Source organism: Doryrhamphus excisus, linkage group LG8, assembly GCF_037039965.1.
Source record: "Doryrhamphus excisus strain RoL-2023G ecotype Guam linkage group LG8, RoL_Dexc_Guam_v1.1, whole genome shotgun sequence".
Lineage (NCBI taxonomy): Eukaryota > Metazoa > Chordata > Actinopteri > Syngnathiformes > Syngnathidae > Doryrhamphus > Doryrhamphus excisus.
In genome coordinates, this window is record NC_136364.1 from 15,618,917 (window position 1) to 15,646,548 (window position 27,632).

Below are 27,632 nucleotides of genomic sequence, written 5' to 3' on the forward strand. Positions count from 1 at the left end.
GAGGAAACCGGAGTACCCGGAGAAAAGCGACGCATGTACGGGGAGAATATGCAAACTCCACACAGAGATGGCCGAGGGTGGAATTGAACTCAGGTCTCCTAGCTGTGAGGCCTGTGCGCTAACCACTCGGTCATAATGCATTTTGTTCGATAAAATCAATTTCATTGGAGGAGAGCATAGAATGCATAGAAAATGGTGCTGTAATGCTGCTTCTGTCCACCAAAGGGAACCTGAGGACCTGGAGCCCGAAACAAAAAGAGGGAAGCTGACGTCATTGCAGCACCCCAATGAATGTGTTGCTTCGACGCAATGCCTAAAGGGATAACTTTAAAATATTGTGGTTTTTTTCATTTTAAAGTCATATTGGGGGACTTTGGGTGACACATTTGAGTGTTAAGTTGCTGTGAGATGACTTTAGTGCTGTTAGTAAAGTGTTCTTTGAAAGATGACACAAGTAAGTCGGATGGCTATGGTGGTACGGTTTAGACTGGCGCACTCACACAACTGGAGCCAATTTCAACAAAAAAGTTTCTTTTGACACTTTGTTGTGTAAAAGATCCCGATTCAACAACTTTTACAAAAGTACTACATAATACCTTTCCTACACAAACAAGTATGTATTGAGCCTGACACCACTTCCTAAAACATCTGCAAGACCACGTTTTCAAGGCAGGAAAAATAACATGCGCAGCGCTGTCCATTGTTCTGAAACAACCACTCCTCTTTATTTCCAGTCTATATGCAAATATTGTTACAGTCCACCTAGATTATCACGTATATACTCAAAGTGTTATTTCTTACAACATTTGTGTTTCCCATCACCTGATTGTGTCGTGCCGTTGTCATTGTCCAAAGCCTCCAGCACCAGAGAGAAGGACTTCTGTGGAGAACAGACAAAACCCAGAAACAATATATTTTTTATATTAAACACTGCAAATATTGCGGTCATTTTGCAAGAGATTCAAAAACATTTACAATCAATCCTTTCCCAGTGCTTTAGAAGTCTTTTTGTCATATAAAAATCTATTAAAATTCATAGCTGTGTGAAGAGATAAGCAGGTGGACATGGTCTCATAGAGACACTGAGCTTGCAGATATACCGCCTAAGAGATAAAAGAGAGGGCATGCACTCTTTCTTTTTATGAATACATTCATGTCATACCATACATCAATATGCATACTATGTCTCCTGCAGCCATCATTTGTTATTGTTTCTATTTATTATTTTAGGATTATTGTCACCCAAAGGGCTCCAGTGATGTATGGTCACATTGTGAGAGTCAGCACGGCAATAATAATGTGGGAACAGAGAAGTCAGATGAAGGCAGGCAGGAAAAAACAACAGCGGAATGACTGGAAGATAAGATGAAATCATTTGTAGGACCCTTTGTGTTGGTCACATTTATATAATTGTGTCATTTTTCTGGTGAATAGGAAGAACAAAGAGGTTAGAAGGAACACAAAACAATCAGATGACAATACAAAGGAGCCCAAAAGATTACAGGGGCTGACTATAAAATGGCGAGATGATAACACACACCCACACACACACACACACACACACACAGCATGTGAGAGAGGCAATGGTGCTAATGAGATGTACAGGGCAGCAGTTCATTAAGGTTAGCAGAGAAGAGACAGTTCGCCGATGGACCAGCCATTAAATACTGTTTAAAATTCATTATTAACAACTTGGAATGAAAACAAGCCAAGGTAAACCTAAGTACATCTCAGAAGATGCAATTGAAGTAAATTATTCATTATCTTTCAGCACAAACGAATAGGAGGCTCTCGAATTAAAAAAAAAAAAAAAAAATCACATGCTCAAGGTCTAACCAGTACATTTCAAAAATACAGAAAAATAATTACCGCATTTACGTTAATAGTCAGGTGTGTGAAATAATAGCATCTATGAATTCTGATGGGGAAAAGTAGGCATTTATTTTGGGGGAGATTTGTTTACGTTGTCTAATTAAAATACGTTTTGAGGATAAAGCCATTAGACGTTATTTGCTTGGCTTACCATGATAACGTGACATCATTTCTATGATTGTTGTTCTCTCTTTTATGACAATTTACTTTAGCTGTAAAAATAAATAAACAATGCAGAGGGGAAGTGGTTCTACTCAATACCTCATATTACAAACATACAACATAAGATGGCCAGAAATATTTCAATATTGAACAAAGCAAAATTTGTTCTCAATCTATTGTGTGGAAATATGGGGTAATAACTATAAAAAAAATCTTCACTCACTAAATGTACTGCAAAAAAGGTCAGTAAGGATAATTCATAATGCCGCCTACAGAGAACATACTAACTCCTTATTTCTAAAATCACAAATACTTCAACTTGCTGATATACATAGTTCATCTTCAAACAGCTAAAATAATGCATAAGGCTAAAAATAACCAATTAGCTAAAAATGTCATCCAATACTTCTCTACAAGAGAGGAGAAATATGATCTCAGGGAAGAACTACATTTGAAACACTTATATGCTAGGACTACGTTAAAAAGCCATAGCATTTCAGTATGTGGAATCAAACTATGGAATGGATTGAGTAAGGAACTCAAACAATGCACAACGATGAGCCAATTCAAGAAACAATACAAGCAGTTGATGTTTGCTAAATACAAGGATGAAGAGTCTTGAACCAGTCATGATGTGCTATATATATCACTATATTGACACTTACTATGGTACCCATTATGTCATTGGATGGTCACATTACCTCGTACTTCGGTATGTGACAAAAACAAAACAAAAAAAAAAAAAAAAATTAATTAATAAAAAAATTTAAATATATAACACAATAAAATATAATTATTTTTAATATTTTTAATAATTTAATAATTAAATAAAAAATAAGACAACATTTTAAATTATATTTGGAAAGCAGGAAGTGAACAAATGTAACAGTTACTGATTGTAAAAGTACCAGATGGAGGGGTAGGATTTAATAAGCTTTGCTTCTTCCTACTCCTTTTCGACATGTGGAACTGTGAACTGATTATGTGATGCTTTCAATTGTAATCTGATGCATGTTCAAATGAAATCATGAAAATAATAATTTGCTATGGTGGAAGGGTTCTTCCCCTTCACCAGATTGAGAAATGGTATGTTCCTGTTTCTTACGTTGCGCTCATTAACCCAGGAAGTGTCCTGTTAAACAAACAAACAAACACAAACATGGGCTTTGAGCTTTGAGCATGAGCTTTGCTTCTTCCTACTCCTTTTGGACATGTGGAACTGTGAACTGATTATGTGATGCATTCAATTGCAATCTGATGCCTGTTCAAATGAAATAAAACCATTACCATGAGTTTCTCCTGAATGACATGGTCCAATACTTACAAGTTGTGCATCCAATTTAGATGTTAAATAAAATAAATTGTCTCATAGTCATCTTTTGTTTTTTTTGTGGTTTTATTTAATACAATGTTTTGATGTGGTGATGATGTCATCCATACAGGAAGGGCAAGTCTGTGATTTTTTTAAGCTAAGTTTGGAATCCCGCAGAGGTCACGCTAAACACTGCAGCCCACTCAAGTCAACTCCCAACAAGAGCAGATAAGCGCAAGCTCTAACAGCGAGCGCTTCCTGACAACCTTTCCAAAACACACAAGCTAGCAAGTTAGTGTGTGACGTCAAGCAGCCATTGGAGCAGGCGGGACGATAGAGAGGACCGAGCAAACGCGGAAAACTTACATGTTAAAATAAAACAACGCCAAGCCACAATAAGGAAAAGCAAACTGTAAACAAAGATGATGTGATGCCTTTACGTTCTTTCTGACATCTCACTGATAAATGTTGATGACTGGTTGGGAAATGACATCATGGGAAATATGTGTGTCATGAAAAAGAAAAAATCATGAAAGCCCATGTTTGTGTTTGTTTGTCCATCCGTATTTTAACAGGACACTTCCTGGGTTAATGAGCGCAACGTAAGAAACAGGAACATACCATTTCTCAATCTGGTGAAGGGGAAGAACCCTTCCACCATAGCAAATTATTATTTTCATGATTTCATTTGAACATGCATCAGATTACAATTGAATGCATCACATAATCAGTTCACAGTTCCACATGTCCAAAAGGAGTAGGAAGAAGCAAAGATTATTAAATCCTACCCCTCCATCTGGTACTTTTACAATCAGTAACTGTTACATTTGTTCACTTCCTGCTTTCCTAACATAGTTTAAGTTTTTTTTTGTCATGTACCAAAGTACGAGGTGATATGACCATCCAATGACATAATGGGTACCATAGTAAGTGTCAATATAGTGATATATATCAGTAACTGTTACATTTGTTCACTTCCTGCTTTCCTAAGATGTTTTAATTAAAAAAAAACAACATTTTTTTTATTTTATTTTTGTCACGTACCGAAGTACGAGGTGATATGACCATACTAAGTATTTGTGATTTTAGAAATAAGGAGTTAGTATGTTCTCTGTAGGCGGCATTATGAATTATCCTTACTGGCCTTTTTCAAAATGGACTTTAAAGTTGTGATTTCCTTTGCACTAAAATGGGGAAAAAAAATTATATTAATTACTACTAATTGTTATCCTAATGGGATTAATTCTGGATGTTTTTCTCTCCATTTGCAATTTGTATGATGCTGGACTGGTGTCTTTTTGCCCCCAAAATGCACTATTGTAATTATATTTCCGTTATTTAAACTAACAAGTCCGTAATGAGCAAAAATTCAGACCCTTGTGAGGAAAAGCGGTTATTTTTTATGGATTTATTTATTGATTATTACTATTATTTAAGTATATTATTATATACTTAACTTACTGCTATATGAGTTGAATTCGCCACCTATTCACAAACTTTCTTGAAAAATCAGTTTTTCTCTGGCTCACACTTTCCAATCTCTCCAAATGTCACAAAGGGAGGATATATTGATTTTCTTTTCCCTTTGCTCCTGTAAACAACTCTCCTAAAATCAGTCAATAAGACAACAATCATGTCCACCAGTAGCGGACTTATATGTGAGTCTTTACAGCGACTCTCAGAGGCACAGGTAACATTGTTTTTTTTTTATTGTAGTTCATCCAAGTGGAAATCAATCCTGCACCTTTTCAGTTATTTGACCCAAATATACGTCAACACACACACACACACACACACACACTTTGACTGTGTGAGCCATGCTGCCAGAATATTAATGGCATTGTTACTACGCTTACTTCAGCACCATACTTGTCGTACAAGTGTGGCATCGCCTGTCCAATCTGACACACGCACACTTGCTGTCATGACAACCGTATGTGTGTGTGTGTGTGTGTGTGTCCACCGTGTTTGCATATGTGTCTGTGAGCGTGTAATTGCCTTGAGCCTCCTCCTGCTGAAGGTGAGAGTTGGCAGGTGCAAGAATGCATGGAATACACAGATGCGTGTTATTAGCATCATACCAAGTTGTCATTCAGCGTTGTTTAAACATTGTTAGCCTAATATGCTTTTCCAAGGTGTATACACTTACATGTAGAATTGTTCATTTAGTCTCCGCCTTTGCCAATTAGCACGCTGACTTCAATTAATTCGACAGTTTGAGCCTGGATTCCACCCAACCCCCAGTGATTTAATGCTACTGGTGTTAAAAAAAATTACACACCATATACTATTGAATTTTAAAAAGTAAATTGGGCAGTATGATAAAAAAAACAGAAAATTGGACAAATGGGCTCAAAATATGGAATAAAAATTTAAAAGTACAGAGTTACGATTTGAAAAAATATGATTTCAGGTCAATGGAAAGAAAAATCCGGATATAATGATTTATATCCTGAGAATCTGTGTTTTATCTAACAAATATGATGAAATCTTGGATTTAAACTTAATTAAACCTAAATTTAATAAACTTATTTAAATTACAAATTATCCACTTGGTACTGGGGAGTAATAATAATTCATTCATTCATTCATTCATTTTCTACCGCTTATCCTCACGAGGGTCGCGGGGGGTGCTGGAGCCTATCCCAGCTGAGTACACCCTGGACTGGTGGCCAGCCAATCACAGGGCACATATAGACAAACAACCATTCACACTCACATTCATACCTATGGACAATTTGGAGTCGCTAATTAACCTATGGACCTATTTTTGGAATATGGGAGGAAACCGGAATACCCAGAGAACATGCAAACTCCACACAGAGATGGCCGAGGGTGGGATTGAACTCAGGTCTCCTAGCTGTGAGGTCTGCGCGCTAACCACTCGTCCGCTGTGCAGCCCGAGTTATAATAATGATGATAATAATAACAAAACAATAAAGTATGTGACTTATATTGATTATATCCATTATTATGTAGAATATACTTTGCTCATTGTTATTATTAATATTAGTAGTAGCATGCCTTTGTTGCTGACCTGTCATTACGGTTGTAGTCTCATTATATTTGCTATGATATGCAGTGATCTGTGCCATTTGTTATTTGTATATTGTTCAATGAAATTTATATTCTGCTGTGATTGAAATTATAATAACAATAATAATGTCATTGAGCTTCCACACCATGCTCGGATGAGTTTGGTGTGGAAGAACAAACCTGTGAACCAGAACAGCTATTGTTCAATGCTTGTAGTTCTGCCGTCAAATTGTGTTTCGTCCCCATCCATCAGTTCTAATGGCGAATGGTGGACGTAAGTGTGTATATGCATGAGTGTGTGAGCACTGAAGGGAAATTCCTCTCTCAGGGTTGGGAGCTCTTCCTGTCCAAAAGCTGTGTTTGTACAGCCTGGCTTTGTCGGGATATCCTACTTGACCGGCCCATGTCTGAGCGACATGGAGGGAAGGATGCATTGGGGAGGGGCGGAGGAGAGGGGGGGCACCAATAGACAGGGGCATGGTTAATACTGGGAATAGCAGACGAGCAGTAGATCTGAGGTTCAGTGGGATTTCGTCTCATTAAATGTGAATTTGGGCTGTCATTTGAAATGTCTGTGCCCTTGTTTTAAGTGAGGGGAAGTCTGCACCAGCCCTTGTAATCCTCTTTTTTTTGGAGCTTGACTACTATTAAGACAAACAGACAGCCTGAAGGAAGAAACCATTTCTAATTGTCTGATGTCTTCATGTTCTTGTCCCTTTTTGGAACCCCCTCATCTGTCTAGCCTTCATGGGCTTAGACCAGGGGTCGGCAACCTTTACCATCAAAAGAGCCATTTTACCCCCACGTTTACTGAAGGAAAATAGATTTTAAAAAAGGTGAAAAACGGTATTCAGTTGATGAAATAACTCATGGCAAAACACAAAACAAAGAAAATGGAGGTGAATGGAGCTTTTAGCTTCTTCAATTAAGGTAAAATTAACCTTATTCATTTGTCATGTATGTGCATTGCATGTTTTATGCACGTAAAACTACAAACATTGATGAAATAACTCATGGCAAAACAGGAAAATGGAGGTAAATGTAACTTTTAGCTTCTTCAATGAAGGTAAAAGTAACCTTTTTCCATTTATCATGTATGTGCATTGCATGTTTTATGAATATAAAACTACAAACGTTGATGAAATAACTCATGGCAAAACAGGAAAATGGAGGTGAATGGAGCTTTTAGCTTCTTCAATGAAGGTAAAAGTAACCTTTTTCGATTTATCATGTATGTGCATTGCATGTTTTATGCACGTAAAACTACAAACGTTGATGAAATAACTCATGGCAAAACAGGAAAATGGAGGTGAATGGAGCTTTTAGCTTCTTCAATGAAGGTAAAAGTAACCTTTTTCGATTTATCATGTATGTGCATTGCATGTTTTATGCACGTAAAACTACAAACGTTGATGAAATAACTCATGGCAAAACAGGAAAATGGAGGTGAATGGAACTTTTAGCTTCTTCAATGAAGGTAAAAGTAACCTTTTTCATTTGTCATGTATGTGCATTGCATGTTTTATGCACGTAAAACTACAAACGTTGATGAAATAACTCATGGCAAAACAGGAAAATGGAGGTGAATGAAGCTTTTAGCTTCTTCAATAAAGGTAAAAGTAACCTTTTTCCATTTATCATGTATGTGCATTGCATGTTTTATGCACGTAAAACTACAAACGTTGATGAAATAACTCATGGCAAAACAGGAAAATGGAGGTGAATGAAGCTTTTAGCTTCTTCAATAAAGGTAAAAGTAACCTTTTTCCATTTATCATGTATGTGCATTGCATGTTTTATGCACGCAAAACTACAAACGTTGATGAAATAACTCATGGCAAAACAGGAAAATTGAGGTGAATGGAGCTGTTAGCTTCTTCAATGAAGGTAAAAGTAACCTTTTTCATCTGTCATGTACGTGCATTGCATGTTTTATGCACGTAAAACTACAAACTACTACTGTTGTACACTGTTTTAATAACACGACAAAACGCGATCCATATTGTACCCTAACCGGAGAATGCATGCAAACAGAGGCAAAATTGTGGTGTAAATTTTTTGATTTTTAAACATTACTCACAGGCTGAAAAAGTGCGAGCTACATGAAGCTATCCAACACCGCCCACCCCAAAAACACCTGTGTCCCATACCTCCCCTTCCTGCTGCTTAATAACTCAACCTAGCCCCCCTCCCCTCGGGGCCGTGATCAACTTGAGCCTCTCTGTGAGCTCTCTTTACCATCCTCCACCTTTCCCTTCGCTTCCCAGCCCAGACCTGCTGCCCTTGTCCCAGCGAAGGCACCACCCACACCCACCCCCTTTCTGCTCTCTAATGTCCGCAGGAAATTACCTTGTCTAGTCGCGTCACACCCACGGATACACTTTTAGGAAGGCGTTAGTGAGGAAATAGTGTAGTTGTGTGTCTGGAGAAATGTGTTATTCATGGAGACCGGCATTGACGTTTAAAAACAAATGGTAACAGTAATGACTTTTGGAGGCAACGCAATTGAATACACTCTTGGTCAATCCTTATTTTACAGAAAACTGCACTTTTTGGGAGGAACTTTGCCTCCAGTTTCCTACCATATTCCAAAAACATGGACGTTAAGCTTATTGGTGACTCTAAATGGATGGAATGGATTGAGTAAGGAACTCAAACAATGCACAACGATGAGCCAATTCAAGAAACAATACAAGCAGTTGATGTTTGCTAAATACAAGGATGAAGAGTCTTGAACCAGTCATGATGTGCTATATATATCACTATATTGACACTTACTATGGTACCCATTATGTCATTGGATGGTCATATCACCATACAATGTACGAGACAAAAATAACAGAAAAAAAATTTAAACTATATTAGGAAAGCAGGAAGTGAACAAATGTAACAGTTACTGATTGTAAAAGTACCAGATGGAGGGGTAGGATTTAATAAGCTTTGCTTCTTCCTACTCCTTTTGGACATGTGGAACTGTGAACTGATTATGTGATGCATTCAATTGTAATCTGATGCATGTTCAAATGAAATTAAACCATTACCATTAAATTGTCCATAGGTATGAATGGTTGTTTGTGTATATGTGCCTGCCCTTGGGATTGAGTGTACCCCGCCTCTCACCCAAAATCAGCTGGTATAAGCTCCAGCATACCCCGCGATCCTAATGAAGATAAAAGGCATTGACGATAAATGACAGGTAATGTGTATAGTTAAAGGTGGCAATAAACTAAACATCTGGACAGATCGTTTACGCTCAGCACTGTTTACCTCAGGAATATGCTGAATTTACCAGTCCTGTGCTGGAAGATACAGCCATCCCAGTGAGAGCGGATGTTGTAAGTTTTATTTATTAAGTTTTATTCTTATTTTGTCCATGAAACATTTAGCACCAGTGCTACATGATAACGCTATAAGAATGGCTTTGTGTTTCCCTATAGCTGGATCTGCCTAGAATGTGAAGCAGGAAAACAAATAATGTCTCAAATAAGGATTGTGGTTGATGGGCAAAATTCCGCAAAAAAGTACCTCGTAAGTCAACCTCTAAAATACAAAAATAAGAAATTGAATTTATTTACAGCTAGGAGACCAGGGTTCAATTCCACCCTCGGGCATCTCTGTGTGGCGTTTGCATGTTCTCCCCGTGCATGCGTGGGTTTTCTCCGGGTACTCCGGCCATAGGTATGAATGTGAGTGTGAATGGTTGTTTGTCTATATGTGCCCTGTGATTGGCTGGAGACCAGTGTACCCCGCCTCTCGCCCAAAGACAGCTGGGATAGGCTCCAGCACCGCGGTAGAAAATGAATGAATGACCATTAAAGTCAAATATGCTGCTCATCAGCTGATAAAAAAAGACCATAGCTCAAAAATCCGAAACACCCCTAAAAAACATATGAATAAAAGGACTTAGTAGCTGAGCAACTCTTGTTAATCACCTCAAAAATTGGTCTGGGCATGTTTGATGCCAGTGTTTCCAGGAGGCGAGTGGGAATGCTGCTGCAGCTGGTGAAGATGGCTTCATGGAGCGCATCCAAGTGTGTGGAACTCATGTCCATTTTTGTAAATTTCCCTTGCCATTTCCATCCATAAAAGTGTTCTCATTCGGACTTAAATCAGCACGATGGTCCAAAAGAGTGAGGTTATTCCTCTAGAACAGGGGTCTCAAACACGCGGCCCAGGACACTAGTTTGAGGCCCCCGCCTTGATATGAAAGTTTAATGTTAGTGCGACCCGCGCAAGTTTGATATGGATGCTATATGGTATCATGTACCCAGAAAAAATTATTACGTTTGATTAATGATCATGTTAAAGGTTAAATAACTGTTAATAGTTATCCTCGCTATCCGTGTGGAAGTGGTAAGTTTTTGGCTATTTAAGTTTAAAGGAAATAACTTGAAGGCTACCGTTTAGGTCGCTAGCTCTCTAGTTTGCGAGTTAGCATGTGTCTCAAGACCCTGCAGTTGCGCAATATGTTGTAAATAAAAAGAGTATAAATGTGACTATAGTCGTGTTTTGTCATGTCTACAGGGCTCTAATAATGCTTTGTTAATTTTAATCTGAAAAAAATAATTTGTCTACCCACCAACTATATGTGTATATATAGTTTTTATTATTTGCCGTTTTATTATTATTATCATTATATTTATTTATTTATTACTGATTGATTGATTTGTTTATTTATTTTTCATCTTATTTTGTGTAGAAAAATAAAAAGTAAGATATTTGAGAACAGTGGAATGTTTTATCAGAGCTTTTATTGTAGAAAATTGGAACCAAAGCAAAGTTTTTTCAATTTTTTTGTTTTTAATAAATGCGTTTTTTTTTTTGGTTTTTTTTGGAAAACCTGATGCAGCCCAGTCTCACCCAGACCCGAGCTCCAGTGGCCCCCAAGTAAATTAAGTTTGAAACCCATGCTCTAGAAGAAGTCCTTTGGAGGCAAGAGTTAAAATGCTCTATGCTATTTTTCCGTTGTTGAGGGTGGCATAGTTTCTTGGGTGAAGGTTAGTTTGATTCATATTTTAATAATGTTGTGAATTTTGTACGTTTGGAACTAAATTTCAAAGAACATTGCATGCTTTTCATTTACTGAAGACAAAAAAAAGGACAAAAACAAGTAACAAGTTTATGCCTGGCAAAGCATCTCCAAAGAAAAATCTCCAAAAGCTCCATATTTCAAATAATCATTAACCGCAGTATTAAAAGCCTAACATTTGTATATAAAAAGAGCCGCCATTCCAACAATAATTTCAGTGAAATGTCTTAAATTAAAGCTGAAAGTCTACATTTCACATCACATCTTGATTGTTTTATTGTAAATCTATTTTGCTGGTGTATAAAAAAGCAAAACCTGTCCTTGTTCAAATATTTCTGGACCATAACTGTAAGCCGAAATATTTGTGGTAGATCCTGTCAAAGTCCATCACACATAAGTAACCGCGGAGAGAAGAGCTTTAATGTAAGTCAGCCTGCTTCTCTCGCTCTCATCCTCGGGGGCAGGGAGTAATAATAATGTAGCTCAACATCACCGCAGGGCAAAAAAAAAAAAAAAAAACAAGTAGAAGAAGACGGAGTGGATCGATGGCGGTGAAAAGGAAAATATCAGCGGTAATTACACCTGTGTAAGAGGTGACTCAATGACATCTACGCTGACACACTAGTTTAACAACAATGATTCTTTTGTTTCCTTCCAATCCAATTTGCACACAAATTAAATCATTAAAAATTGTTTCCCTTGAGATGACACTTATCTCTTTGGAACACAAGCTTCAAAAAAAAAATCCTATGGGAATCTAACGCTCTCTCTCCTCTCTGCTACCAGGATGAATTCATGATCTGTTCGTTGGGGTGTGTCTGGAGTGGGAAAACCCAAATGTGGATGTGCAAACAATGCACACAAGAGTATCGGCGTACATGCAGGTATGCGAGGCAGCGTGGGAGAGTCAATTAGGGAACAAAAGAGAGGATAGAGTGAAAGAGAGACAGAGAGGGCAGAGAAAGAAAGCTGCTCTCTTCTCGTTTTGCCTTCACTGGCTTCACATGATTGGATCCCACACAAACACACCACGGCCGGTGAAATGCATGTGCTGTCTTTATGATGCGTTCTCCGGTTCCTGTGTCAAAAAGTCATCTTACCCTACGTTAGCCCCACCTAATAACATCTCCTCAACAAAGCTCCATTATTGGATTAAAGGATGTATGTTTCCATCGGAAATGTCAAACCGAGGACTACAATATTAGTATCATCACAGCATACCATAGCAATCCCCACCAGTGATGGGAATAACGGCGTTTTTTTTTGTTTGTTTGTTTTTTCCTTTATTTGGTCAAATATATGAAACATTACATTGTGTAACCCAGATGGAAAATAAAGTTATATATATATGGTCGCCAGCCAATCACAGGGCACATATAGACAAACAACCATTCACACTCACATTCATACCTATGGACAATTTGGAGTCGCCAATTAACCTAGCATGTTTTTGGAATGTGGGAGGAAACCGGAGTACCCGGTGAAAAGTACCCACGCATGCACAGGGAGAACATGCAAACTCCACACAGAGATGACCGAGGGTGGAATTGAACCCTGGTCTCCTAGCTGTGAGGTCTGCGCGCTAACCAGTAGACCGCCGTGCCGCCTATATAAATAATATAAATATTAATTTAAGATGGAAAATAAAGTTGTATAAATAATACAAATCTTAATTAAATTTACCGTGCGTGCAATGTTTCGGGGTGCAACGTCATTCGGTCATGTGACGGTGTCTTGTCAAGTCACGTGATGGTGCGCCGCCAATCAGTGCCGTATATATAGTCTGGAAGGGACTACACCAGGGGTGGGCAAATACTTTCACTCGTGGGCCGCATTGAGGAAACAAAATTGTCCGGGGGGCCAGAACATATATATATATATATTTAACACACACACTATTTTATACTTATAATTTTCCTTGAATTTTTTTTTGTCTAATTTTATCTGTAAGTGTTATATACTATCAGCTGTATGTTTTCATGTCCCTTTTTTTCAGGAACACATCACACCACATCTAACTACGTCATTTAATTTGACAGTTTTGTTGTTTTTTTTTTACTAAATAAGACTTGCAAGTCATGTTGCCAGTTTGTATGTTAAAAGTTGAAATACTTAGAAAGCAACTGGCGGGCCGGATTCAAACGCTTGGTGGGCCGCATGTGGCCCCCGAGCCGTAGTTTGCCCACCCCTGGACTACACACTGGTAGCGCGTGAGGGACACATGGGAAGAGTCGCTGCAGGTATGAAAAAGTTGTTGTTGTTGAAGTTTACAAATGGAGAAAGTAACATAAGCGATGACGATTGGCTAATATTATGTCTTTAGCCAATCAGAGAACTTGGGTGGGCGGGTGTTTACAGCACATCCAGTGAGAATACAGCGTTTACCGAAGGGAAGTACAGACACTATTTTAACCTAGTTGAGGTGAAAGGTCAAAATGTACACGTCGAATTTACATTATAGGCTGCACGGCGGACGAGTGGTTAGCGCGCAGACCTCACAGCTAGGAGACTCGGGTTCAATTCCACCCTGCATGTTCTCCCCGTGCATGCGTGGGTTTTCTCCGGGTACTCCGGTTTCCTCCCACATTCCAAAAACATGCTAGGTTAATTGGTGACTCCAAATTGTCCATAGGTATGAATGTGAGTGTGAATGGTTGTTTGTCTATATGTGCCCTGTGATTGGCTGGCCACCAGTCCAGGGTGTACCCCGCCTCTTGCCTGAAAACTGCTGGGATAGGCTCCAGCACCCCAACACCAACAACAATTACTGCAGGTTTGAATTACCTAACAACAGGCTCAATAATAATAATCATCATCATCATCATCTTAATAATAACACGGGTGTACTGTTGTGGCTAAAATTCAACTCTAAATCGCTGACATCAGCTCATCCAGAAAAAAAATTATTAAGCACACATGAGCACAAGCCTAACTTATGACTTAAATGCCTTATTTTCTCTGATTATATCTATTATATTGCATAACATGAGTGTAAAGGTGACTCTAGGGGTGTTATTGTATGTCTAGAGGGCTCTAATAATAGTTTAAACTGTATATTGAAGGTCGTAAACAGGTTTTCTATTGTATATATACACAATTATTTGATTTATAAATACGGAATCCTACTTTGCAGAAATTCATTCGTCAAAATCAGAAACAGGTGGCACGGCGACCGAGTGGTCAGCGCGCAGACCTCACAGCGAGGAGACCAGGGTTCATTCCCACCCTCTGCCATCTCTGTGTGGAGTTTGCATGTTCTCCCCGTGCATGCGTGGGTTTTCTCCGGTTTTACTCCAGTTTCCTCCCACATTCCAAAAACATGCTAGGTTAATTGGCGACTCCAAATTGTCCATAGGTATGAATGTGAGTGTGAATGGTTGTTTGTCTATATGTGCCCTTTGATTGGCTGGCCACCAGTCCAGTCCATGCAATAAATGAGGGAACTACTGTACAAAAGTACCCAAAGGGAAGTAAGTGGAATAGGATCGCTCCGCCATCTTTGGACTACACTAACCCATTAAAAGCTGTTTTAATGGCTTAAAACTGAATTTAGTTACATTTGAATGTCAATAGAAATATAATTAAATAGAATTAAAATGATTTTGAAAAACAGGTCGTTCCCATGGATGGTGGGGCTCTACGCACAGCACATGATTCGAGTGTACGGATGGGCGGCCCTGAAAACACTCTCTAATCAAGAACAAAGCAATGAGCGAAGACTGAGTAGCATTGCTGTATGCAGGTTATAAACAAGAAACGGTGATTCAGTGAGCTAATTGTAAAAACATAAACAGGGTATCTGCAAATTGCAAAATAACAAGAGGATGTTGTTGGTGAGAATTGTTGACTGACAACTGCAAAAGGTCCAACTTGAACTACAATTGTACAACACAGACGTTAAGCAGATGTCTATGCAGCCATCATCTCGAATACAATCTTTGTACTTTGGATTGAACATTCTGTGCTTTCAATACAATAAATCAGACGTTTTCAAAGACAGAGCATAATGGGGGGGGATAATGACTTGGGCTACGTTTTGTGCTTACACCAAGATTCCGTTTAGGAATGAAGACATTAATTTTGCCATAAAATAGCTGAAGCTAGTAAGGGTACACATAAGCGGGGTTTAGAAATAAGTTAATATAATTATTGGGAAAAGAAAGACTAAGCGATACAAAAAAGGATGGCTTGAAATGACATTTGGTTTAGTCAGCATCGGTTATCAGTGTTTATGTTTGTCGGTGATGAAAAATAAAACACAAACAAGAAATAGGAGTGTCCCGAGATGAAAATGTGATGATACTTCTCGTTTAGGGAACACTATAAACACTATAAACCTTGCAATCCAACCAGTTACCAGTGTAACCTGTGTTTGATGTGTGGCTGTTTTTCCCCATTGGAGTTGAACAGCTGTGGTAATTCTACATTTGATCAAAGTTACTTAAGATTTTTCAGATGAAAACATGATCGCTGCATATGACTTGTGGTCGTAACATCTATTTCACTACATCCTGATAGCACGGCATCATGGGAACTGTAGTTCTTTTAGCGTAAATATAAAATTAATCTTTCATTCATTCATTTTCTACCGCTTATCCTCACGAAGGTCGCCGGGGGGTGCTGGACCCTATCCCAGCTGTCTTTGGGCGAGAGGCGGGGTACACCGTGGACTGGTGGCCAGCCAATCACAGGGCACATATAGACAAACAACCATTCACACTCACGTAAAATTAATCTTCTGCCATCTATTTTAAATGGGTTATTACATACGTAACTACACAACAACATAAATTATTAGTGGTTGCAGCTACAACTGTGGTGATTTTTTTTTTTTTGTTTTGTTTGAATTTGTGTTCTCCCTATGCATGCGTGGGTTTTCTCCGGGTACTCCGGTTTCCTCCCACATTCCAAAAACATGCTAGGTTAATTGGCGACTCCAAATTGTCCATAGGTATGAATGTGAGTGTGAATGGTTGTTTGTCTATATGTGCCCTGTGATTGGCTGGCCACCAGTGCAGGGTATACCCTGGACTGTACCCTGTCGCCCAAAGGCAGCTGGGATAGGCTCCTCCCCTGCAACCCTCGTGAGGAAAAGCGGTAGAAAATGAATGAATGAAAAGCATCATACATGCCAACATACAAAATGTACACTGCATAGTGTACATTATAATATACATAATAATCAGTTAAGTCTGTTTATTCTGTGACACCCCTAATGATAACATAAAATAAACATTTCTTGATCAAATACAAGATAGAAACCTAAAATGAATCTGCCAAGAGTGTCTCTTCTCTGCTTTAGTGCGCAAAACCCAGGCCACTGTCTGAGTTGGATCATGGCGCCTGCCAGTTTCTGTTTGTCAGCATGTCGCCAACAATATAATGTTGTTGAAACATTTTTTATAAGCCATGACTTTCGACAGAATGTGTCTTTAATGCAAGTGTGGCATCATTATTCTTGCAAATCGGCCAATAAAATACAACAAAATGTCATAGGGTGTCACACTAGAGAACCCACCCACTCCATCCCGAATAGTCTTCCAACAACAATGCATTGCTGCCTTCATGTTACGTGTTATTGTGGGATGCATAATGCAATCCCGGCACACACCAACAAGTGTAATTGGCTGTGGTAGAATCAATCAGTGAAATGGGACGGATACTAGGACTAATCAATGAGAAGAAAGCTAACAGTGATTAAAGTTGTTAGATGTGTGTGGACATCAGTGTGGAGAATCGGGATTTTGTGAAGTACTGCAGCATACTTTTATGATTTGCAATGCTTTCAGAATTATAACAAGTCCATGTTTGAGAGCAATCAAAATTCCTCTGATTGAAAGAGACGAAAGCAACGTCCTTGCCAGGTTAGACTTTAACCAATACAGTAAAAGAGTGAAGTAAAAAAAGCTCCTCTCATACTGCAGACTGAAGGTTTTTTTCGTTTTCCTGGTTTGCCGTTATGTAGAAAACGGCATTGAAAAGAATCTGGAGACAAAGTCCACCTGGCAACATTCTGTCTTCAGAGATCAGAAGGCCCGTACCACAATACCTGCTACAGTATATCTGGCCCCAGAAATGTCTGCAGTGTACTAGGGGTGTAAGAAAATATCATTTCGGCGATATATCGCAATACTTCATTCCACATACTGTATTGATATTAAAAAGTATATACCGATACCGATATTTTCAGGCATTTATCATAGACTGTATATGGTATTTATTCAAAGATTCATTTCTGATTTTAATTTAAACCTCCGATGGCTAGGTGGCAGCACTTCCGTAGTCAATTAGGCAAGGACGTTGAACGAGATTCACGAGTGAAACACGACAAATCTGCAAGTCCACTTAGCGAGAGACAACATGAGGACCTTCCGCTAGCAAGCAATGCGAAGGTCCTTTTGTACGTATACTATAAAAGTAGTACTGTGATATTGCAGGTATTTTGTTTTTCAAATTGATATCACTATTTTGTTAAATAATGGTTATTTCAAGCATCCTAAAAGGACTTTTTACTGATGTTAGTTACTTTGTTCCACAAAAATACTGTTCTGATGGTGGATAAGTCAGGGACTGTATACTCTGCATTTTTTCACAGCTAATAGAATGTGAACATTTGAGCAGGATCTTGAGACATAATTTAATTTATTTGTTTTTATGTTTTTTTTTTGCAAATTTAAAGCTGGATGTTAAAGCTTTATTTATCCAATTTTTACAGAGGAAAGTTTGTGATACAGTATAACATACTGTTCTAATGGAATAAAAATATGTTTAGTAAGTGCATATTGCTGCTGTAATTAATTTTTTCCAGGAAATAATTTTTAACTACAAGAAAAACAAAAAAATATCGCCTTGTTAACAGTATCGTGATATATCATAATATATCGTATCGTGAGCCTAGTATCGTGATACGTATCGTATCGCCAGATTCTAGCCAATACACACCCCTACAGTGTATCGTAGTGTAGTTAGTTTCACTTTGGACGTTGGATACTAGGCGTCTTAGCTACAGCAGTAGTTGGCCCTCACTGTACCCGCCATGCTGTGTCACGGTGCGGTGAGCTCGCCGCTCTTACCGCTGGTTGTTAATACTATGGACCGTTTATCAAGTGACCTCAACACACACAACAACACTTCCGGCCTTCAAAATAACAGCACATCCTGTGGTGGTACAGAATGAAACTATCACAAAAACATAACTTATTGCTAATTTGTAAAAAAATAAGTCAAATATTCTAAATCACACCACAAATTGATCTTAGACCATGTCAAATGATTAGTTGTATTAGTATGGACCGTTTATCAAATGACGTCAACACACACAATACTTCCTGCCTTCAAAATAACAGCACATCCTGTGGTGGTACAGAATAAAGGTACCACAAAAACATAGCTTATTGCTAATTTGTAAAAAAAAAAAAAAAAAGTCAAATATTCTAAATCATACCACAAACTGATCTTAGACCATGTCAAATGATTAGTTGTATTAGTATGGACCGTTTATCAAATGACAACAATACTTCCTGCCTTCAAAATAACAGCACATCCTGTGGTGGTACAGAATAAAGGTACCACAAAAACATAGCTTATTGCTAATTTGTAAAAAAAAAAAAAAAAAAAAGTCAAATATTCTAAATCATACCACAAACTGATCTTAGACCATGTCAAATGATTAGTTGTATTAGTATAGACCGTTTATCAAATGACAACAATACTTCCTGCCTTCAAAATAACAGCACATACTGTGGTGGTACAGAATAAAGGTACCACAAAAACATAGCTTATTGCTAATTTGTAAAAATAAAAATAAAAAAGTCAAATATTTGAAATCACACCACAAATTGATCCTAGACCATGTCAAATAATTAGTTGTATTAGTATTTTGGACACCAATTTTTTTCCAAATTTTAACTTTTATTATATGGACATTTATTGGATGAGAGATCGGAAAAATGTGGATCGGGACATCTTTAGCTAGCAGTGATATATATTATCTGATTGCGGGATACTGTGTTGCTGTGTGAAAGAGGGTTATGTCAAACAGTTCATTGTTTTCCTGTCTTTAAATGCAACACATACCTTTAGTGTTCTGGGACTTTGAGTGCTATGTCAAAAAAAAAAAACAACTAAGACCGAGTGGTTTCAGGTGTATTGGTCGAATAATCAATATTGTTGGGCTAATTAATTACTGTGCTCGGGTGAGGGGATGAAAATTAGGGTAGTCAGCAGTTCAGTATAGTATCGTTTTTAACATTGCCTTGCGGTGCATTTTCTCAGCAGCTAAATTGTAACAATCACCAAAAACAACGGTGATAACGGCCTGTAAACACAAGTAAATATACAAAAGTATAATACATTATGCTGTTACATATGTGGGATGTAACTGTTATGGTTTGAGAATGCTTTGCACCGTGAGTCAATTAAACATGATGGACCTGAAGGCGGCACTTTAAAAAGGGAATTTCCCTACCAGATCTAGCGATAAACCCTTTGTCACCCGGCCCCGCTTGGCAGGGGAGGGAAAGAAAAGGAATCTGAACTCTGCCTCTGAGGGTGATTGTTATTCCACCCGGCCTCAGTTTGAGTGCATTGTTGTACTTGAAGCTTAGTCTGTTACCTTGGTAACCCCACAGATAACCAGCTTTGCCCCCCTGTACTTACTGGCCAGGCGTATTTGAAGGGAATGACAATGAGTCCATTAGTCCCATCCTCTCCTCCGACTCCTCCATCATGACCATGGTGACCACGGAGCGACTGGGAATTTCCTCCCAGGATCTTTGTACCACCCGAACCGAAGGTGCAGGCTCCGGTAGGGACGACGCGGTTTTGGTACTCTTTGAGGCAGGCTTGGAAAAAAGTGTCGCACTGGTCTCTCGAAGAGCAGCGCTGCCCTACTCCGACCTGGAGGTCGCAACAGTTGCCGTTCAGCAGGAGTCCGTTTGGGTTCTGGTAGTGACGGATCTGGAGCTCAAACATGCCGACTGTCCACACCGCCTAAAAAGTACATAAAGAGTTCAATGACATCATGTATTACACATTTACAAAACTGATTGACACTGTCAGAAAAGTAATCGTTCAGCACAGGGGGTCGGCAACCTTTACAATAAAATGAGTCAATTTGCCTCCTCTTGCTTGTAAAAGTGGTCATCTGTTTTTAATTGTTATCTCCATCCATCCATCCATCCATTTTCTACCGCTTATCCTCACAAGGGTCGCGGGGGTGCTGGAGCCTATCCCAGCTGTCTTCGGGCGAGAGGCGGCGTACACCCTGGACTGGTCGCCAGCCAATCACAGGGCACATATAGACAAACAACCATTCACACTCACATTCATACCTATGGACAATTTGGAGTCGCCAATTAACCTAGCATGTTTTTGGAATGTGGGAGGAAACTGGAGTACCCGGAGAAAACCCACGCATGCACGGGGAGAACATGCAAACTCCACACAGAGATGGCTGAGGGTGGGATTGAACTTTGGTCTCCTTTTCGAAAATAAAAAGACTTTATTGTTTCTTTACTTTATTTTGCTTTTATTTTTCTTTATTTTTTAATTTTTAATAATTTTTATTTTATTTATTGAACTTTGGTCTCCTTTTCGAAAATAAAAAGACTATTGTTTCTTTACTTTATTTTGCTTTTATTTTTCTTTAATTATTTTTTAATTTTTAATTATTTTATTTTATTTATTGAACTTTGGTCTCCTTTTCGAAAATAAAAATACTTTTTTTGTTTCTTTACTTTATTTTGCTTTTATTTAACCTACAAATGTGTCAGACAATTTTTCCTGACCCTGTACAAGCATAGAAATGTACCTGGAGAAAACCCACGCATGCACGGGGAGAACATGCAAACTCCACACAGAGATGGTCGAGGGTGAAATTGAACCCTGTTCTCCTAGCGGTGAGGTCTGCGTGCTAACCACTCAACCGCCGTGCAGCCCATTTTCAGAATAATTAGCTTTATTTATTAATTCTGAGGATTGATACTCTGATATTTTTGAATGAGTCGTTCATGTATTCTCCATCTGTCAACAGTTTTCTCCTCTCCTTCCAATCTCACGTCCACTGTTGCTAACTTGCCGATTTTCTTTCCAAACCCTCTCCACTTATTTTCTCAACAACAAATAGCAACAAAAACGTAGGCACTTTTCTCGTATTTAGGGACTTAAAAGTGAAAGCATCTATCCTTCTGCGGTTGCCGCCACATCACAGCAGTCACAAGCAGTCAGTGCACAATCAGCTTCCGCGGCACGCTCCCGGGAGTCACCACCTCTGCGATTAGCGTATCACAGGCTCCGAGTACTTCTCATTATCAAACATATTAGTATGCTCTCATTAATCACATCGTTTTATTTAACTGTGCAGTAACTTGCCTCAGACTCCAAAACGTCCTTGCCTTAGTGTGCATCAGTGCATCCCTACCTACAATGTGCAGGATTTCAATAGATTCTCTTCACAAAGAAAACACCAACACAAATGTACGAATAAACGTTCTTATAGACAGACGCCATGTCGTCAAACATGTACTAGCGTATATCGGTTATTCTGCAAAGTGAGTGAATATTGATAGAAAGGCTTCAAGCTCCTGTGCCGTTTATTATCTCTTCATTTTGATCTCCTTTCTTTTCTCCTTCTGTGTGTCACGGCCACTCCTCTTGTATTCCGCACTCTCCTGTCAAGGGAGGAGGAGGAGGAGGTGGAGGACAGCAGTTTTTCCCTCCTCCTCCTCTTCTTCTTCTTCTTTTTTGTACATGGAAACAAGCTGTAATTCTCCTCCTGTCATTTCTCTTTCCTCTGACTATTTTCTCTGTCACCATTCTTCTTTTTATTCACTCTAATGGTTGGAGATGAGTGGGTGGAGGACACACACACACACACATTGAAGAGTTAACAAGACCCCCTGAGAGTCTGAAAGCTGCAGGGTCAGGTGTGTGTGTGTGTGTGTGTGTGTGTGTGTGTTTCTGGGCGCTATCAGTCTACCAGTGGTGAAACAACTGCTTTGGCTTCCAACAATGGCTTAAAAAAAAAAAACCACAAACTTATCTCTCTTTGCCATCACAACTCTACCGAGTAATAAAGCCCATTTATTTATGTGAAGCATTCTTGCGCAACACTGAACTAAAGACAGCTCATTAAGAGCCATAAACGTCATACACAAAGAAATGACAAACAGTGTGTGAGCCCAAATTCTGTCAATGTAGAGTCTACACCAGAGCTATTCAACCATTAAACCTTTTTACAGCACATTTCCCTGAACAACAGAGCTCTCCTGTCATATAGAGGATCTTTGACAAGAGCAGGGGTCTCAAACACGCGTCCCGTGGGCCAAATGTGGCCCGCAGGACACTAGTTTGAGGCCCCCGCCTTGATATGAAAGTTTAATGTTAGTGCGACCCGCGCAAGTTTGATATGGATGCTGTATGGTATCATGTACCCAGAAAATTTGATTAATGATCATGTTAAAGGTTAAATAACTGTTAATAGTTATCCTCCCTATCCGTGTGGAAGTGGTAAGTTTTTGGCTTTTTAAGTTTAAAGGAGGCGGCATGGCGGTCGAGTGGTTAGTGCTCAGACCTCGCAGCTAGGAGGACCAGGGTTCGATTCCACCCTCGGCCATCTCTGTGTGGAGTTTGCATGTTCTCCTCGTGCATGCGTGGGTTTTCTCCGGATATTCCGGTTTCCTCCCACATTCCAAAAACATGCTAGGTTAATTGGCGACAAATTGTCCATAGGTATGAATGTGAGTGTGAATGGTTGTTTGTCTATATGTGCTCTGTGATTGGCTGGCCACCAATCCAGGGTGTACCGCGACCCTCGTGAGGAAAAAGCGGTAGAAAATGAATGAATGAAGTTTAAAGGAAATAACTTGGAGGCTACCGTTTAGGTCGCTAGCTCTCTAGTTTGCGAGTTAGCATGTGTCTCAAGACCCTGCAGTTGCGCAATATGTTGTAAATAAAAAGAGTATAAATGTGACTATAGTCGTGTTTTGTCATGTCTACAGGGCTCTAATAATGCTTTGTTCATTTTAATCTGAAAAAAATAATTTGTCTACCCACCAACTATATGTGGTTATTTATTACTGATTGATTGATTTTATTTATTCTTGATCTTATTTTGTGTAGAAAAATAAAAATTAAGATATTTGAGAACAGTGGAATGTTTTATCAGAGCTTTTCTTGTAGAAAATCGGAACCAAAGCAAAGTTTATTCATTTTTCTGTTTTTAATAAATGCATTTTTTTTTTTTTCAAAACCTGATTTCCTAGCTCCAGTGGCCCCCAGGTAAATTGAGTTTGAGACCCCTGGACTAGAGCCTTATAAACAGCACAGCATTCATCTCATATACAGCATCGATTAGTAGAGTCTTAAGAGGACCACAGGACTCATATATTTGCGTTTGACGACCAGTTTTACACTAGATTCCTAAAAAGAGCTGAGCACTCCTGTCATATAAAGGATCTTTGGCTGCTGTTTTGACTCTATTCGTGATGTTTGTTGTATAATTGTGTTAATCGACATTAATATACCAATACCGTAACCCCCATTCTGTTCCTGTCCCAGAGCTGCTGGGAGATAAGATAGGGGGATCAGTGGTCCAGGGGGCAAAATCTATGGGGGGGTTAAATCCATCATCAAAAGGCCGGTGGAGATATAGTGATGCTCATCACTCTACACCTTCCTTTCTTCCTCCTCCTCTACTGTCTGTGTCTGACTTGTTCCCGGCATTCCGGTGTTTCAGCGCTCAATCCAACCAGAGACATGAGATGCCAGCCATTTCTGTACTGTACCCAAAAATATGACAAAAAAAACAACAATTCGAAGGCCACTCCTTGCTTTACAGCATATGTGTGAACGAGTAAAGTGGGTTAGAAGTAAAGCCAGATGTTTCAAACAGGAGCCCATTGTGAAACCTCCCGGTAACCACCTACACAAAAAAGGGTTCATCTTTGAACTAGCGGAAGGATTTGGAATCAGTACAGTTGCATAAATGGTGTAAATATAAGAGATAAGATAACATATTGTTTATCATCATACGCACAGCAAGGAAAGTCTTCCTTTTCTTCCCAGTATATTGACTAAGCATGGACCGATCCATTGGCAATTGCCAATTTCCTTAAATTTGGGGTATTCCGATCCTTACATTCATTCATTCATTTTCTACCGCTTATTCTCACGAGGGTCGCAGGGGTGCTGGAGCCTAGCCCAGCTGTCTTCAGGCGAGAGGTGGGGTACACCCTGGACTGGTGGCCAGCCAATCACAGGGCACATATAGACAAACAACCATTCACACTCACATTCATACCTATGGACAATTTGGAGTCGCCAATTAACCTAGCATGTTTTTGGAATGTGGGAGGAAACCGGAGTACCCGGAGAAAACCCACGCATGCACAGGGAGAACATGCAAACGCACACACAGAGATGGCCGAGGGTGGAATTGAGCCCTAGTCTCGTAGCTGTGAGGTCTGCGCGCTAACCACTCGACCGCCGTGTAGCCCATTTTCAGAATAATTAGCTTTATTTATTCATTCTGAGGATCGATACTCTGATATTTTTGAATGATTCGTTCATGTATTCTTCATCTGTGAACATTTTTCCCTTCCTCCCAATCTCATGTGCAGCCCAGTGTTGCTAACGTGCCGATTTTCTTGCCAAACCTGATGACTTTCCAAACTCTCTCCAGTTATTTTTTCAACAGCAAATAGCAACAAAAATGTAGACACTTTTGTGGGAGGACACCGGAGTACCCGGAGAACATGCAAACTCCACACAGAGATGGCCGAGGGTGGAACTAAACCCTGGTCTCCTAGCTGTGAGGTCTGCGCGCTAACCATTCGACCACCGTGCAGCCCCCAATCCTTACATATTTAACCAATTTCACCCTCATATCTTATCAATTTCTGCAAAACTTCTAAAAGTCACCAACTCCTCTGGTTTGTAGTAGAATCGGTTAAATTATAAACTGGGCTCATTCGTCACATCAGAGACATATTAGAAGGCACCTTAGTCCCCCTCGCATAAGCAGCACTTTACAGTCATTGTAAAAATTGCTTATGTACAATGCAAAGACAAAAAATGGGAATAATTATGCCAAATTATGCCTTTTAGCAACAAAAACATACAGCCACTGTTCCACCTGTGTGTATTACATCCAAAGCCAGAACATTCCCATCATTTCCATCTTTAACAGAAAGACTAAAAGGGGGTTCGATGCTGCCCTTTAGCATCATCTATGTGAAAGGGCTGTTTGACAACAACCGACCAATTATAGCAACCAAAGAAAGACTTTTCAGCAAAATAATCTTCCAAGATGTTGTCAAGAATGCCATCTCCTCTAAGGTCAAAATGTCTAAACTGATGTAAAATTTCTGCAACGACAGATGGAGCTTCAGGTTAGCATCTCCTGATGATGCATCTCAAGAGGCTGTGATTGTGTGTGTGTGTGTGTGTGTGTGGTCAGAGAATGCAGGGAGTGGAGTGTATGGAGCTGCTCAGCCGTACACACACACAGTGCTGCCCGAACATTCACACGCCCCAGTTTGCTAGGCTGTGGCCCGGGGGAGGGGGGGGTCTTTGCACACACCCAGGACTACACAGGTGCTAGGATGTGTGTTTAGTGTTAATAAAACACCCTTGCAATTACACACACACACACATCACAGGAGCATAAAGTCAGTGTTGTGTTACTGCATTAAATCTTCTGTACAGTATATTTTTTCTGATAAAGATCAGCAACATCTTCACTGGAGGAACATGGCATCCAATAAATGTACATGTACATTGATGATGAACATTCAGTACACCAATGTAATGAGATTCACAATAATGCACCTTTTGGACCATAATAATGATGATTTATCTTTACAAAAGGACTGCAGTACACATGCAGCATCTCCTGTCAATTCAGCTGAAGGAAATATGAAACAATATTCATCACAGAAAATATGTAACCAAGTGATTTCATCATCTTTTTTGCAGCCACGCAATTACTATGGCTGACTGGACTGGAACAACAGGTGGGCAGCACAAAAAGAGAAGAAAGGGGGGTGGGGGTTAATTGTATCCGTATACAGTATATATACACAAGTGAACTAGTGTTAAAAGTCAGCTGCTTTAAGTGGAGCCGGAAATAGGCACTTAATCATCGGCTTACCTGTGGTTGCACGGTGAACGCGACGAGGAAAAACACAGTCCGCGGCAGGTGGAGGATACCCGGGTGTCGGTCACTCCTTCTCCCGGTGACGCTCCTGGGCTCCAAGCGACTTGTGCCTTGCTCCATCCCTTCCCTGGAGGCGAGGAGACACTCTCCTCTTATTCCGACCCAAATCTTGGAACACTTCCTCCGGAGTCCGCGTTACTTCATCTTCAGCTCGGATTGATCGCCCTCCACCCACCGCCCACCGCACCTGCACCTCCTTGTCCGGTTAAGGTGTCAACCGTGTGTGTCCGCGAACGCACCACAACAAGAGCGCGGCTACGGTTGGTTTCTTTAAGAGGCTTTAAAAGCTCCAATCTGGCGGCTCACTTTAGTTGAACTCTCATCCCAATTAGGCGACGCGCTCTCTCCTCCTTCTTTTTCAGGCTGATCAATCAAACCCCCAACAACCAATCGACAAATCCCCCGTATGATCGATTCCAAAATCCAATTCCTGTTGTCTATCACCAGGATAAAAAGTTAAGTCTTCTTTGTGCACCTCCTCATCCCAAAAAAAAGGGGGTCGGCTGCTGGTCATTTGTCAACCAGAAACGAAGCCTGGCGGCGACCCAGCGTGAGAAACAATGAGAGAAAAGCGGGAGAGAAGAGAGCATGGAGGGTGTGTCCTCGGGCAGGGAATATCCGTCTTTCAGCTCTTGTCCGGAAGATTCCAAGCGCTGACAAAAGTTCCTCTCTCTCTCTCTCTCTCTCTCTCTGGGTGTGTGTGTTGCAAACTTTGCTTCATGACAAGAGTATACAAGAGTAGTCAGTGTACAGCTTGTCTGGTAGTGTAGATTAACAATCCACTGAAAATGACAACAGCTAGGAGACCGAAGTTCAATTCCACCCTCGGCCATCTCTGTGTGGAGTTTGCATGTTCTCCCTGTGCATGTGTGGGTTTTCTCCGGGTACTCCGGTTTTCCTCCCACATTCCAAAAACATGCTAGGTTAATTGGCGACTCCAAATTGTCCATAGGTATGTATGTGAGTGTGAATGGTTGTTTGTCTATATGTGCTCTGTGATTGGC

The 27,632-nt window shown here is 39.8% G+C and overlaps 1 protein-coding gene across 2 annotated transcripts in view; it reads right to left on the bottom strand.

Moving 5' to 3' along the window:
- Positions 1 to 27,208, bottom strand: part of LOC131134224 (protein serrate) — a 42,062-nt gene extending 14,854 nt beyond the window's left edge. For both annotated transcript variants that reach the window (XM_058079257.2, XM_058079254.2), the window contains exons 1-3: positions 26,563 to 27,208; positions 20,070 to 20,402; positions 823 to 880 (exon numbers count right to left, since the gene is read on the bottom strand). In XM_058079257.2, the coding sequence (XP_057935240.2) occupies positions 823 to 880; positions 20,070 to 20,402; positions 26,563 to 26,688 (517 nt within the window). In that variant the 5' untranslated portion in view covers positions 26,689 to 27,208. The remainder of the gene's footprint in view (positions 1 to 822; positions 881 to 20,069; positions 20,403 to 26,562) is intronic.
- Between the last annotated feature and the right edge of the window lie 424 nt (positions 27,209 to 27,632).